A 15,749-nucleotide genomic window follows, 5' to 3' on the forward strand; every position below is an offset into this window, starting at 1 on the left:
TCATTCCAGCAGAAAGTTATACATGGATACATATCCTGCAAGTCAGGTAATACCAAAAGCCTTGGCAGGAGTAGTAGCATCTCCTGGACCGGCAATAAGTATATTACATCTCACTTAGTAAGCTATGCCTCCGCTGTCCAAGAACAAGAGACAGCTACAAAACCCCTGATCAACAAGAGAGATGAGGATGCCTCTACACCTCCCTATTGTGCTTAGTAAATGTCAGTTTTTCCATATCAATGTGGAAGCTTTTACCCATAACTAGCAACCATCCCAAATATACACAAGATACTTCTTTCCCAAGAGACATGACATCACTAAAACTCTCTGCAATGCTGTTCCTCAAGGAGAATTGTCATGGGAGCTACACTGAAAGTGTACTAGAACCAGAAAGTATCTAGATCTTTATAAACAATAACACTGTTGGAACATTCTAATAAAAACAGCAACTGTGTGTAAACACAACAAGCCAGACATTGTATGGAACTGAAAATAACAAGCCAGACATTGTTGTATGGAACTGAAAATAAAAGTAGAGACCAGCTACCAGTAGATGTGAATATCTTGTTAAAAATTGGGTAAAAGGAGAGCATCTGTGGAGAACTAATGAGAAACTCTATATATTTTCATTTGTACCTGTTATTGTAGGTGTCTATTCATTTCTTGGGGTCACCCTTTTTAGGAACTTTTTCTCCTAACAAAGAAAGCTGAAATGTAGAAGGCAGACATTCTCTAAATGCAAGAATAAAAAGATAAAAATTTGCAAATGTGGCTGTAACTCATTTTAATATGTACACTGCATGCAAATTACAGTATTTGTATTAAGAGAGATAAAAGCAGTTTTTGTGTGTTCATATTCATATACATAAGAGATGTTTGACTGTTACATCACTTGGAATCACAGCAGGAAGAAAATACGTCTAATTGCTTTAGTTGCGCCGTCAAAAAGCTCTAGATTTAATTCTCCTACAATGCAACACCACAGCATGCGCCATCCAGTGGCCAATGGATGAGACAACTGGTTTCAAGGGAGGTAACTGTCTACATGCCCCCCACCTACAAGACTCAAAGTCGGAACTAATAAACGGTGGACGGAAATTTAAGGGAATACAAACGCTGAGAGATGGCAAAGAGGCAACAGTGGGAGAAATGTGAAAAAGAATGAACATTGAGAAAAAAATCTGCATGTACAAAGAACAAAAGTAAATGCAACAGGCATACAAATGGTAAACAACAGTGTGTGTAGTGTGGACATACATATAAATGTCTGTGTGTTTTTTTCTCTTTTTTTGTTTTTGTAACAAGAATGTGAAACTGGAAAACACATGAGTGTCACCATAACACTTAAAGTGAAGCAGAAAGTCATTTAAAAATTGTTTTTGATAGTCTTTTCTGCCTGAACGTGTTGAGGTTGGTGTGGGGTTTCTTTGCAATTTGTTTGTTTTGTTGGGTGTAGGTGCCTGTTGTGGTGGTGGGCATGAAAATGTCTGTGGAAAGATAGGTGTGTCTGTTTCGGTGAATGCTTTTTTAACTCTGTCGACAGAAACAGTTATAGCTTTTCCATTCATGTCCACAGTAAACAGTTTTTCTGTGTGCTTAAGTACACAGCAAGGACCCGAATAAGGTGGCATCAATGAACCTTTAACGGAATCATTCCGAATAAACACATACATTCATGTGGATATGTCAGAAGGAACCACAGAAGGTACAGACTGTTGTCTGGGCAACATTGGAGGTAGGTCTGCACCGAAGGATCTAAGTTGAGTGATATACGATGTTGGGTCAGCAATCTGTACATCAACAGTTGCTAACATTTGGTCAGGTAGTGCCAAAGTGGTGCCATTCAAGAGTTTGGCAGAAGAGTATTCCAATCTGTTTTGATGGCTGAACGGTAGCCTAGTAGAACAATAGGAAGGAATTCCAACCAACGGTGGGGTTCAGGAGCAGCATGAATCGCAGCTTTTAGCTGCCTATGGAAACGTTCTACCATTTTGTTCACAGCAGGGTGGTAGCTTGTGGTGTGAATATGCTGTATTCCTAGTAATTGTGATAGTTCATTAAAGAGACTAGCTTCAAACTGGCAACCACACTCAGTTGTGATGCTGGAAGGTGCTCCAAAATAAGAGATCCAACCTGAAATGAGTTCTCTGGCAACAGAAACTGCAGAAATGTCCGCTAGAGGAATGGCTTCAGGCCATTTGGAGAATCTGTCAATGTAGGTCAGGATATACGTGAACCCGCAACTGATAGTCCATGGTCCAACAATGTCGATATGAATGATATGAATGTCATTATGAATGTGCTGGAACCTGGAATCTGGCTGGTGGCTGGAAGTGCCCCAAAGGAGCTCGAAATAAGCTTAAACATGGCTGAAATGCCTGGATGTGATAGCAAGTACAAGGCTTCGAAAATAGGACAACGATAATGCTCGGGGACCAGGGGGTCAGGGTGATCTGGTGGAAACATCAGAAAGAACAGTCCCTTCAGATGATAGAAGAGGCAGGTGCTCGAATTTGCAACAGGAAAACTATGGTGAAGTCATGTCCAAAGAGTCCAAGGAAGGTTGGTCTGCAGCCAGATCAGTTGAGGCAGAGGACAAAGAACAAACTGGGAGGTGAGACAGGGCATATTCAGGAATGCTGTCTGTACCCGCAACGTGGAAAATGTCACTGGTGAACTGTGAGATATAATCCAAGTGCCTGGTCTCTCTGGACGAGTACTGGCCATTTTGGTAAACAGTGCAAACATTAACAGTTCATGATTGGTGGAAACTGTGCACTCCCTACCCTCGAGAAGGTGAACGAAGTTCTTCACTGCAAGATAAATAGCTAAAAGTTCTTTACTGAAAATGTTGTAATGCAATTCAAAAGGTTTTAACTGGCGAGAAAAGAAAGCCAGTGGATGAGTTTGTCCATTTACAGTTTGCCACAACACATCACCCACAGCTAAATCAGAAGCATCAACTGTGAGACAGACTGGCATCAGGAGCAGGATGAGCCAAAAAGGATGCGTTGGCTAGCTTGGTCTTCACCTCTTTGAAAGCTTGCAAAACAGTAGGAGACAATGAAATATTAGCATTTTTAGTCAGCTGTCATTTTAAAAGCTGGGTCAAAGGAGACAACTTTTCCACATAGTTGGAAATGAATCTTCTGTAGAAATTAATTAGACCCAGAAATGTTCTTGACTGTTTTAAAGACACAGGAGGTGACAAATGTTTGATGGCTTCAACTTTAGAAGGAACCGGGTGAATGCCATCAGCATCTATGAGGTGTCCCAAATATTCCAAGCTGGAAGATCCACACTCACGCTTAGACAGATTGATCTTCACACTAAAAGAACGCAAACGGAACAACTGTGTCAAATGCTAAATATGATGATCTTGAGCGATGCTAGCAATTGGGAGATCATGTACATATGTGAAAACAAAAAGTAAGCCACAAACGACCTCATCAGTAAATCTCTGGAATGTGCTTGCTGCATTACGAAGACCAAAAGGCATGGATAAAAATTCAAATGCTCCAAAAGGTGTTGTTACTGCTGTCTTGGGTATATCTTCTGAGTTAACAGGTATTTGATGCTAGGTCGATTTTGGAAAAAAATTTGCATCTATGTAGGGCAGAAGAAAAGTCCTGGAAAACGTAGAATCGGATAGCAATCTGGAACCGTGACAGTATTAAGCCTTCTAAAGTCACCACAAGGATGAAAATCGACGGTGCCTTTCTTTACTAATTGCAGAGGCGTGGCCCATGGGCTCTTGGAAGGATGAATGAGGCCAAGCCGGAGCATATTCTCGAATTCAGCTCTGGCAATCTGCAGCTTTTCTGGAGACAAACGATCAGGTCTGGAAAATACAGGAGGTCCTTTAGTCATTATAAAATACCTAGTAGAATGAACTGGCTTGGTTAGCTGGGATGTCAAATTCGTTAATCCAGGAAATGAAGCAAGTAACTGTAGATACGTGTTTCCAGCAGTGGCTACAAAGAATGAAGGACTCACAGCAGGAAGGGTAGTATCCTTTCCGGAGGCAGTGATGAAGACGGTTCTATCCAAATGTTGACGTCCCCTGACATCCACCGGGAGTGAATAATGGTGAAGAAAATCTACACCCAAAAGTGGATGTGGTAAGTCAGCAATAACGAAAATCCACTGGAATATACTATGGAGTGACAAATCGAGAGTAAGAGATATTTGACTATAAGTCTTGATAGCAGAATGGTTAACTGAAAACAAAGAAATGTCCGAGAGAGCAGGATTGGTGAACATATACTGTCGAGGCCAAATGCTAACACCGGCTCCTGTCATCATCATCATCATCATCGTTTAACGTCTGCTTTCCATGCTAGCATGGATTGGACGATTTGACTGAGGACTGGTGAACCAGATGGCTACACCAGGCTCCAATCTGATTTGGCAGAGTTTCTACAGCTGGATGCCCTTCCTAACGCCAAACACTCTGAGAGTGTAGTGGGTGCTTTTACGTGCTACTGGCATGAATGCCAGTCAGGTGGTACTGGCAACAGCCACGCTCAAAATGGTGTATTTTACGTACCACCTGCACAGGAGCCAGTCCAGAAGCACTGGCAACGACCTCGCTCAAATGTCTTTTCACGTGCCATCCGGCACAAGTGCCAGGAAGGCGACACTGATAACGATCACGCTCAGATGGTGCTATTTATGTGCCACTGGCACAGAAGCCAGACAGCTGCTCTGCCAACGATCATGCTCGGATGGTACATCACGATTTTTTCTTCCTTTATAAAATGAGCAATTTTCTGCTCCCTCAATTCCATGGTGAAGCGAAAATGTAGTTTTTGCAACTGGAGTCCTACTTTATTGCTACCAGTACTCACCAGCCACTGGTCAAACTGCACATTGCATTGTCCAGCTTACCATCCCCACTTGTTTCGTCTGTCAGGAATTTGCTTACAGACATACCAGATGGGATGTCCTATGAGGAGTTCCGAGGTTCAAGTCCGAGGTGTATGCATGCATGCATACATACATACATACATACATGCACCCCCCCCCCACACACACATACACACATATACACATACATACATACATACATACATACATACCCTGTCTGTCTCACACTAACAAAAGAGTTTCACCACACTTTCTGTCTCGCATACTCACTATAAAAAGGAAATAAAAAATAATTTCAGTTATCTCTCTCTCTTTCTTTCTTTCTTTCTTTCTTTCTCTCTCTTTCTTTCTTTCTCTCTTTCTCCCTCTCACACACATACACACACCAGCAACATTACACACACACATGCCAACTTCAAAAGAAATCGCGCTCTCTCTATCTCTTTCACTTTTATGACGCCGGTTCCCTCTTTCCCTCCAACACTTTTTACGGAAAAGGCCGATGTGATTTAAACTTTCCGAGACTTCCACCACACCCCAACCCGTTTTTCGGACCACATAAAGAGTTTTGTAGCATATTAGCAGGCCAGGATAGTTGATTCCACTAAAAAAATCCGATTTATTTTTTCTTAGTGAAAATCGTGCGAGTGTTATCTAAAAATTTAGCTGGAGTTTTTCATGGTGAATTTGAGATTAAAAAAAAAAAATTTATCCATATTCTTAATCTCTGTATTTTTCCCATACATTGAAAAATAGATGGTGAAAAGATCAATGTGTGTGGGGAGTGAAATTCCAAGGATTTCAGCACACCGGTGGCAGGCATCCATTTGGGGGAGCCATGCTTTTCACATGCGCAACTTTAGGTGGCCTGCTCCTGTGTGGGTAGTAGAAACGCTCTTTTTGTGTATGCTCTTCAGGGCAGAACATGCAATGTTGTCTATAGCAAAGTTTTATAGACAAGTCTTCATTGCAGCCGATGTGGTTATAAACAGTGATCCGGAAGCATTGGCCGGATCATGGCAACATGACTGATAGACTCTTCCTCTTTTTTATTGGACAATGCTGACTTCTCCAACAACAATGCTCACTCATCTGATATCAGTGATTGGCTAAGTTGCTCATAGAGTTAACCAAGAAGTGACAGGCCCCTTATTTGCTGGTAAATTTTCCTAAGTTACTCCAATCCAGATCTCCAATGCAAACCTTCAGATCAACCTTCTCCTATGCAGATCTCTAATGCAACTTTAAAAAAAAACAGTCAAGGAGTGAAAATAATCGATAAACTAATTCCTAATGAGATTTCCCAATCAAATTGCCAGCAGACCATTTTCAGCCAAATCAATTTAAACGGATTTCGCTCAAATCTGATGTCGATGTTACTTATTTTGGCTTGAAATAAAGCACTTGATCACTTAAAAATCCTAGCTTAATCCCGGGCAATGCCGGGCTATACTGCTAGTGTGTATATATATATATATCGTTTCATTCTGGAAATTCCTAAGACAACACTAATGCCAAGCTGTTTCAACCCTTGCCCTTCTCTTGGACAGCATGAGTAGTGTGGAAAGAAGAGTCCCTCTACAATTACAACTGCTGGTTTTCCACATAAACCTTCCCAGGCCTGCAACCTCTTTGGAGGCAAATCTATGGTCTTTAAAAATGAAGGATGCTTGTGATGTAATTTATCTATGTTTAAAATATTCTTTTGAAAAATAAACATGTCATAACAATGATTAAGCTATACTTAGTACTACTACTTATAAGATAAAAAATATTTAATTATAGATTAATTGTAAAGTAAGAATTTATTGTAGTAATTGAAAAGTTCAATGCTGCATAGTTGATATATATATATATATAGATATATATATATATATATATATATATCTGACAGACAATTACCAATTGCATCAATTATTTGTTATATTTTACAGATTCAAGGAGGAGATCCAGATGGAACTGGGAAAGGTTTGTTTGTTTCTATAATGTGTTATCTTGTATATATTCCCTTCCCTTCTATACTTACATGTGTGCAAGGATTTATGTGTTGGAGGTGTTGTTTGGCTTCATCAGAGTAAGAAGTGCAGTGTTCATGACCTTTATGAAAGCCTCCATGTTTTGTTTATAGGAAGGAAGTTATTTTTGCCTATAATGGAACAGATTCCACTGAAAACACCCAAGGACTACATTATTTGTTAAACTGAGAAAGGATTGGATTAAGTCTACCATCCACATGTTTATGAAGAATTGTAAGAAGTATCAACTAACTCCACAAATATGTTGGGAAATGTGCATGACTATTAAATTCTAGTAGCTAAAGCAACCATTTAAACTTGTTCTGGTTGATATTTGCAGTGTAATTTAAACAGAAGTTAAATGTTTACAAATATTAACAATGTTCCTTTTTCATTTGTTGTAGACTATCTGTGTAGCTGTACTGAAAAGTTCCTTTCTTGGTGCAGGGCTAGGCAACATTTTCTTGTTGGAAAACCAGCAGTTGCCCAGCCCTGCATACTAGTCTCTCCTCTCCACATTACCAGGAGGAGTAGCAGACATTTTGGCACAGCCAATTTGATGTTGCTCACTCAATGATGACTTATTTGATATCAGACATTTTAATTTTCTCTTGTTTTCTCCTCTCTCTCTCTCTCTCTCTCTCTCACTTCCCTCCCCCCTCTCACCCCTCTCTCTCTCTTTCTCTTTTCATGTGTATAAGTATATTTCTCTATGTATATAATGAGAAGGAAAGTGTTTACATCAGCCATGTTCAATTAATACATTATAATGTAACTTTTCTCTCTTTTTCTGTGTGTGTGTTTATATTTCTTTATGTGTATGTGTCTCCAGCACCAACAAGTATTGTTGCCAAAATCAGTTGAATGTTCAATCAATGCCAAATCATCAACATCCAAACAGCTGCACCCACTTGTCTCATTCTGTTACCAATATTACCCAAGAGAAGAGTGGAGCTGATTCAGTTTGGCATCACTGTCATTACAGATGTTCTTGTTAGAATGCAGAGATGTAGAACAGTTATTGCAGCACATCTCATCCAATTCTCTAGCAATTCCATCAATCTATGGCTCTGGACTAATACTTTATTTATCAAACCAAAAAGAATGAAAGGCTAGGTTACTGTCAGAGGGATTGGAACTCAGTACACATAGACTCAGAGCTAATATCAAACGGCATTCTATACTACACTCTAATGTCTCTGCTATTTCATCACTTTATTTAGATATTAATACACATTACCACACATTGTATAACTAATAATGTCTGATAGCGTTAACTGTTCATTTTAGATCCCAATAATCTTGGTAAATTATCACAACTTTATCACATCATCATTTTAAAATTCATTTTCCCATGCTTTATGTGTCAGACAGAGTTTATTGAGGCAGATGTTTTACAACCTGATGCCCTTCCTATTGCCCACTCTCACCTGTTTCTAAGCAAGGTAATATTTCCCATAGCCAGGAAATGAATGACATTCATTTACCACAATCACACAATATCAAAACAAAGAGACAAAACAAAGAGACACACACATATATACAGTAGGCTTCAGTCTGCATCTACTAAATCCATTCACATGGTTTTGGTCAACCTTGGGCTATAGTAGAAGAGACCTGCCCTAGGTGTTACTCAATGGGACTGAACCCAAAATCATGTGATTGGGAAGCAAACTTCTTAACCACATAGCCATCCTGCACCTGTATATAATGGATAGTTATTGTCTGTCTACTAGGGTTTACTGGTCTTAGATTTAAATAATGCATTGGCCACAAGCTCTTCAGCTTTTAACAGTGAGGACAGTTATATAATACACCAAACATCATATGAATTAATCAATTAACCCCTTTGATACTGTGACAGCCCTTGGTTCTGTCATACAAATATCCCATTTTAAAGTGATCTAAAGTAAAATCTTTCATCAAAATTTCATGTTAATTTATGTTTCAAACAACAGAATAATAATGACAATGTCATTTTGATTAATTTTTCATTATTTTCAAAATGAATTGAAACACTGGCAGTGTATTTCAACAGAAATATGGTAACAAAACGGTTTTAGTATCAAACCAATCTCTTTTTCTTTTATGTTCTTCGTTCTTCTATTTTCTACTGACTTTTGTCATCAAATTTGTTTTTCTATATTTTATTTCCTATCATTTCATTCTTTTTGCTTTCTTCTCAGGTGGAAATTCTATTTGGGAAAAACCTTTCAAAGATGAGTTTAAGCCTAACCTAACACACTCAGGCCGTGGGGTACTGAGTATGGCAAATTCTGGTCCAAACACGAACAAGTCCCAATTGTAAGTTGATACAAAAGAGTGTGTTTAAACACACACACACACACACACACACATATCTAAAGTAAAATAAGTCTCCTGTGTTGAGTCATTGGACTCATAGTGCTGGTTATCCAGTTCCCATGGCTATAAGTGATCAAAACCACATTTAACCCTGTCACAGGGTCTCTCATTCACAACTGAGTGGACTGGAGCAATGTAAAATGAAGTGCTTTGTGCAATGAATGCAACACACTGCTTTGTTTGGGAATTGAAACCACAATCTTACAATCATCACACACACATGCATGCACATATATGCATACATACCACCACTTGCACTTAAATTTACTTCTTTCTAGGCCCCACTGAGGAAATGACAAAGGACTGGGAGATGTTGCGATTTGCTGTACTTGGTAAGACACATCAAGCTAAGTAAAATCGCTGTCTTCCACACATACAGGCTTCTCCTTTCAGGTGCTGGTGCCACATAAAAAATACCTGTGCTGGTGTTGCATAAATGCACCTGTGCCAATAGCACATAAAAAGCACCCAGCACACTCTGTTAAGTGGTTGGCATTAGAAAGGGTTACAGCAGACAGTTGGAGTCTGGACAGCTCTCTGTTAACCAGCTCCATGTCAAACCATCCAACCCATGCCAAAATGGAAAGTGGATGTTAAACGATGGAGGAGCAATGGCCCAGTGGTTAGGGCAGCGGACTCGTGGTCGTAGGATTACGGTTTCGATTCCCAGACTGAGCGTTGTAAGTGTTTATTGAGCGAAAACACCTAAAGCTCTACGAGGCTCTGGCAGGGGGTGGTGGTGAGCCTTTTACTTTTTTAAAGGTGGTGCTCCAGCATGGCCGCAGTCAAATGACTGAAACAAGTAAAAGAGATGATGATGATGATTGATATAAGATCATAATCGTGGCCGATGCCAGTGTCATGTAACTGGCACATAAAATGTACTCTTCAAACATTGGCTGATATGCTGTGCTTGAAAAGACCTCTCAAGCCGAGTGAAACCATAGTTGTGACTGATGCTAGTGCCGTCTGACTGGCACATAAAAAGCACCGTTTAAGCATTGGGCCTCACAGTGGCAGTAACAGGTGATCAACACCTTTTGCTGATATACTGTGCTTGTGTAAACCTGCCAAGCCAAGTGCAATCGTAGTCATGGCCAATGCTAGTGTCACGTCAATGGCTCCCATGCCAGTGGCATGTAAAGAGCACCCACTATACCCTTGGAGCGGTTGGCATTCAGCTGTAGAAACCTTGTCAGATAGATTTGAACCAGGTGCAGCTCCCCAGCTTACCAGATCTCAGTCAAACCATCCAACCTATGCCAGCATAGAAAACATGTTAAATGATGATGGGACAGTCTCCGGATGCAAAAAGAAAATTTGTTAGTCATATTGTACAAGGATAAAAGACAAATTTTATTTTTATCTATCAATGAACAGCCAAGTGTTGGTGTTGATGGAAAGCCTATAGTAAATATTTCATATAATAAACATGGGTGGAGTGGATAAATCTGACTAGTGTCAGTCATACTACCCAATTGGAACAACCAGGATTAAAAAATGGTGAGGTATATTTTGTGGTTTTTAGTTAATTTGACTATTGTTAATTAATATATTGTGTATGTAAAAAGCCATGAGGTACCTCTGTCCCTTATCCCCTAGACCTCTTATGCTCCATCACTGTGGGCAATGTCTTCTAGAGACTCACATCCAAAGTTAGTTGCAGTTCCGTCACACCTAAACTAGGGTGAGGGACTCAGCCTCATACAGTTGGGGGCTGGCATAGCCAGCGAGTGCGAGGGAGCTACTCATGCTGCTAGTTATTTTTTCAATGACTCCTCAGCGATTCCAAGCATCTCATTGTCAAGCTTGACATGAAAAACACTTACAGCTGTCTGCACCATGACCACTTGGTTCAGGCCTGCTTCAGCCATACCTTGTCTGCCTACCTGCTGTACAAGGCTCTGAGCATGCTCATCACCACAGATGAGGTCATATCATTTTTGACTGGCACTCAACAGTGATCCATTGAGCCTCCTCCTGTTCACTCTTGAGGTGGATGGCATTGCTTGGAGCATCACGGCTCCTTTCACCATCTAGTACATGGATGATGTGACAATAGGTGGGCTTGTAGAGAGTGTCTGTCACAATCTCCTATTAGTTGTTCAGGTTCTGCTCTAGCGAGCATTGGCTTTAAGATAAAGTCATTTGAGTTGGAGGTTGTGAACATCACTTATGACACAGAAGGTTTTGTGTCCTCATCTCAGACATATGTTTACTACTTCACCTCCCATCTGCCATTCACTCCACCCTCAGGTCTAAGCTTCACCAGCTTGAAAGATTGATGGACAGACTGTATGTGATCACCACCCACCAAGCACTGTTCCTGTTAAGGAACTGCTTTGTTTTGCCAAAGTTATTGCTTAACTTCCACAGTGCCCTTTGCTACAGCCATGTATCTCTCCTCACAGATCTCAATGCCTCTATCCAATGGGCCACTGAAGAAATGAGTAGGGTACATTAGGTTCAGTGGCACTGGATGGCAACAGGCCACCTTGCCCATCAAATTTGGTGACTTTGGCCTTTGATCTCTGGTCTCACTGACCATGCTGGCTTCTCATTAACAGGGTTCTCCACACCTGAATCATTAGTGATTGAGGAATGTGAGGTAGCCTCCATGACATAGAGCCAGATTGGCTTGCACTTTGCTGACATCCATCCCCCTCTGCCCTTTGTGGATGTCTAGTCCTCTCAAAAGAAATGGGATGAGTTAGTGTACCAACTTGACCAGCACCATGTAGCATGTTTCTGCTCAGCCTCTGAGCCTCGCAGTGGAGATTGGCTTCATGCAGTGCCATCGCTCACAACTGGCACTCAGCTTGATAGTGACAGTCTGTGCATCAGCATTTTCCTGAGGCTTGGCCTCCAGATCTGTGAGCCTCATGAATGCCACTGCAGACCCACTGTGGATTCTTTTGGTCTCCACCCACTGTCATACCATCATATTACTGGCCACCTTCCACATCATGCTACCCTTAACAAAATCAAAAGCATGGCCTAGATGCCCCTGGCTTCCCTTCCCAGCTTGAGCCTGCTGAACTAGACTGAGGGGATGGTAAAAGGCCTGACAATATGACAGTTTTCCTGTTCTGTGGCAGTAGGCCCCTCATCTGGGATGTCACATGCTGTGACATCTTCTCTAGTGACAACTTGATGTGTTCAGCTACTAGCCCAGGCTCCACTGTGCATCAGGCTGAGAAAAGCAGACTGTCAAGATATCGGTTGCTCTCTGACAGATTCATGGTTAAGTCTGTAGCAGCAGTGGAGACCTCTGGTGTTTTTGGCCCCTGGAACATATCCCTGCTCACTGTCGAGCCCCTTAAGTCAGAGTGGCTGTTCCAGCATATCTCCCTCACCATCCTCAGACCACCTAATGGTCCTGTATCTAGTCAATTTGTTGTCATTTAATTTGTCCCCAGTCAATTCATCAAGATCATAGGGAAAATGGAAGAATGAATATCTGAATTAAAAAAACATTTATTTTAAGATTTGCTGTGTTACATATTTATTTTTACTTAAAATTTAAGATTGTGTTCAATTGCCTTTAGAAAAATAATTTTTTGCCTTGGATCATATTTCTCCATGAAAGTTTTTATATGTAGGTTTATATCTCTGTATTTTTTCTTTTAGTTTGGTTCTTCTCCTTGCATAAACTTGTGGAATTTGGTCCTGGCAAACCCTTTCTTCACATTTAATCACATCAATAAGTTTCCAAATATTTGGATGATTAATATTCACTGTGTTTTTCAGCACACTATGACAGGCTTCTAAACTATTTGTAGTATGAGCAATCCCTGTCATACATCAATCCCAAATATTCCATATGGAGGTTCAAGGTGTCACCTCCTCTGTCCTCTTCCTCTAGGTGGTCCTATATAATTATTTTCAAAATAGGATACAACTGACTGTGGAATATCATCATCATCTACATGTTGTTCATATCCATCTACAACATCATTAACTGGCAAAATACCACATTTTTAGACGAAAACTGTTGTCTTCTTGAAATCTGCATTTTAGTCCTTCTTGCACAACATGCTTGTTCACATTTTGTCCTAAATGAAACAAGCAGCATGCCAAATTCAACCCAGGAAATGATTCCAGAAATCCGTTATGGGCTGCTTTTTCGAAATCCATAATTATATTATCAGGTCCGTCATTCTGCAGTAATTCATTTATTTTGGCAAAAAGTCTAAAAAATTCCACTGCTAGTCATAGATTTATAGAAATATTAATGGACTCTTATGGCTACAAGAAAAAAAAGATTTAAATACTTGTAGCAGAGATGGCATATGAGAATTTTTACAAAATTACCTGTTTAGGGCTACAAATGAGATGTGTAGTTGGAGGAAAGTCCCAACCGAACCAAAGACAATTTGATTGAAGAGCAATACATTTGGTAGGGCAGTAAAAGCTTAGAAACAAGCTTGTAAAACCTGAAAAAAAGATGGTAATAAAAAGCATTACCAAATGGCCAGAAGGGCAGCTAGGCAACAGGTATAGTTGGCTAAGGGTGAAGCAGAAAGGATGGCATATGTTCATGTCCTGCAATGTGAGGATCAGAGGCATCAAGTGTTCAGGATTGTGAGACAGTGTTAGAGAAAATTGAGATATCATTGTTGGGATGTGTATTCAGAATGAAGGCCCATTTGCCATTGATGTAGAAGACAAGAAAATGGCATGGAAGTGTTATTATGAGGGGTTGCTGACTATGGAGAAAGCATGGGTTAAAGAGAGACTACCTCATGTTGACCCCACAGAGGGTCCAGCAATTCAGGTTGACAGCAGCATTATAAATAAAGTGATCGAGCACATAAAGAGAGCAAAAGCTACTGGTCTATCAAGGATAATTGCTGTGACACTTAAAATATCTGATTACCACCCAAATAGTTAATCAAGTGATACAGGAATGTGTCATACCCAATGACTGATATAGCAGTGTCTCATTATCTTCTACAGGAGAAATTTAGAGGAATCAAATTGCTGGATCTAGATGTGAAAGTCACAGAGAGAGAGAGCGAGAGCAATAGCAAAATTGATCTATAGCAGAGTGATTCTAGATGAAATGCAGTGTAGTTTTATGAGTAGATGAGGTACCATTCATCTTAGCAAGGCTAAACTACTCTTCCTGGCATATATTGACTTGGGAAAGGTGTTTGACAATGAACTATGTTCGGTCACTAAGGAAACTAGGTGTAAATGATTGGTTTGTGAGGGTTGTATAAGCTATGTAAAAAATGCAATAAGGTGAGAGTCAACCATGATTTCAATGATGAATTTAACATGAAGGTAGGAGTCCATCAAGGCTTAGTCCTCAGCCTACTTCTATTCATCATAGTACTACAAACCATCACGGAGGAGTTTAAGATTGGCTGTCCATGAGATTTCTTACATGTTAACCTAGTTCTTGTAAACGAATCTATAGTGGAGTTAGAGAGAAAATTCCAAGCAAAGAAGCTAATCTTAGAATTGAAAGGCTTCAAGGTAAACTTAGTAAAGATGAAGGTTTCAGTAAGTAAGGAAGAAGATAGGTCCCAAGTCTCTTCAAAGAAATGGCCTTGTTCAGACATTGAATCCAATGTAAGCTATGAACAAACGAAGTGTAGTGAAATCACAGGTGAGATACAAGCCCTTATTTGTCTATATAATTATGCCTGTCAAGTTGTAATATGTGCATGTGTGATGTTAAATAATGATATATATATATATATATATGTGTTTCTTTTGCAGCTTCATAACATTCCGTTCATGTGGCCACCTTGACAACAAACATTCAGTATTTGGCAAGTAAGATCGGCACACTGATTTCTTAATTTTTGTTTATTCACACTGCAACAACCTGGGCTACTGAGAATTATTTGTAAAAATAAAATGTAGACAATACTTTATGGAACACCATTAGTACACAAACCAATTACTCAATTGTTCCAATATCTCATCAATCCTGGCCGACTATAACAATGCATGGCTTAAGAAACATTTAACCCTTAAGCATTTAAACTGGCCATATCTGACCAAAATATTCTACCTGTTCTATGTTTCAATCAGCAAGATCTGACCTCTCACACCTACCCTACAATGTTCTAAAAATAAACAATCACATCATCAAAATCTCAAACATCAAAGTAATGCATGATTAATTGAAAACAATGTGAATAAATAGGTTTTACATTTAATAGAATAAGCTGAATGCTAAAGGGTTAAAAAGAAAATTGAATATAATAATTATAGTTCTGAGAGGACCCATCAAGTCAAGTGAAATCATAGTCATGGTAACTGGCACCTGTGCTGGTGGCATGTAAAGAACACCGGAGACAAAGTTGCTGAGTTCCTTTCGAGTGTTGGGCCTCATGGAGGCAAAGTAGCTGAGTTCTTGTTAAGCATTGGGCCTCACGGAGGCAAAGTAGCTGAGTTCCTTTTGAGTGTTGGGCCTCATGGAGGCAAAGTAGCTGAGTTCTTGTTAAGCATTGGGCCTCACGGAGGCAAAGTAGCTGAGTTCCT

General features: G+C 40.0%; 1 protein-coding gene across 3 annotated transcripts in view; it reads left to right on the forward strand.

The window, feature by feature from the left end:
• The window catches only part of LOC106873240 (RING-type E3 ubiquitin-protein ligase PPIL2), a 105,634-nt gene that overhangs the window by 65,556 nt on the left and 24,329 nt on the right, over window positions 1-15,749 (forward strand). For all 3 annotated transcript variants that reach the window (XM_052976763.1, XM_014920512.2, XM_014920513.2), the window contains exons 14-16: window positions 6,804-6,837; window positions 9,071-9,188; window positions 14,979-15,035. In XM_052976763.1, coding sequence (XP_052832723.1) covers window positions 6,804-6,837; window positions 9,071-9,188; window positions 14,979-15,035 — 209 coding nt within the window. The remainder of the gene's footprint in view (window positions 1-6,803; window positions 6,838-9,070; window positions 9,189-14,978; window positions 15,036-15,749) is intronic.

This window comes from Octopus bimaculoides, chromosome 25 (genome assembly GCF_001194135.2).
Source record: "Octopus bimaculoides isolate UCB-OBI-ISO-001 chromosome 25, ASM119413v2, whole genome shotgun sequence".
NCBI lineage: Eukaryota > Metazoa > Mollusca > Cephalopoda > Octopoda > Octopodidae > Octopus > Octopus bimaculoides.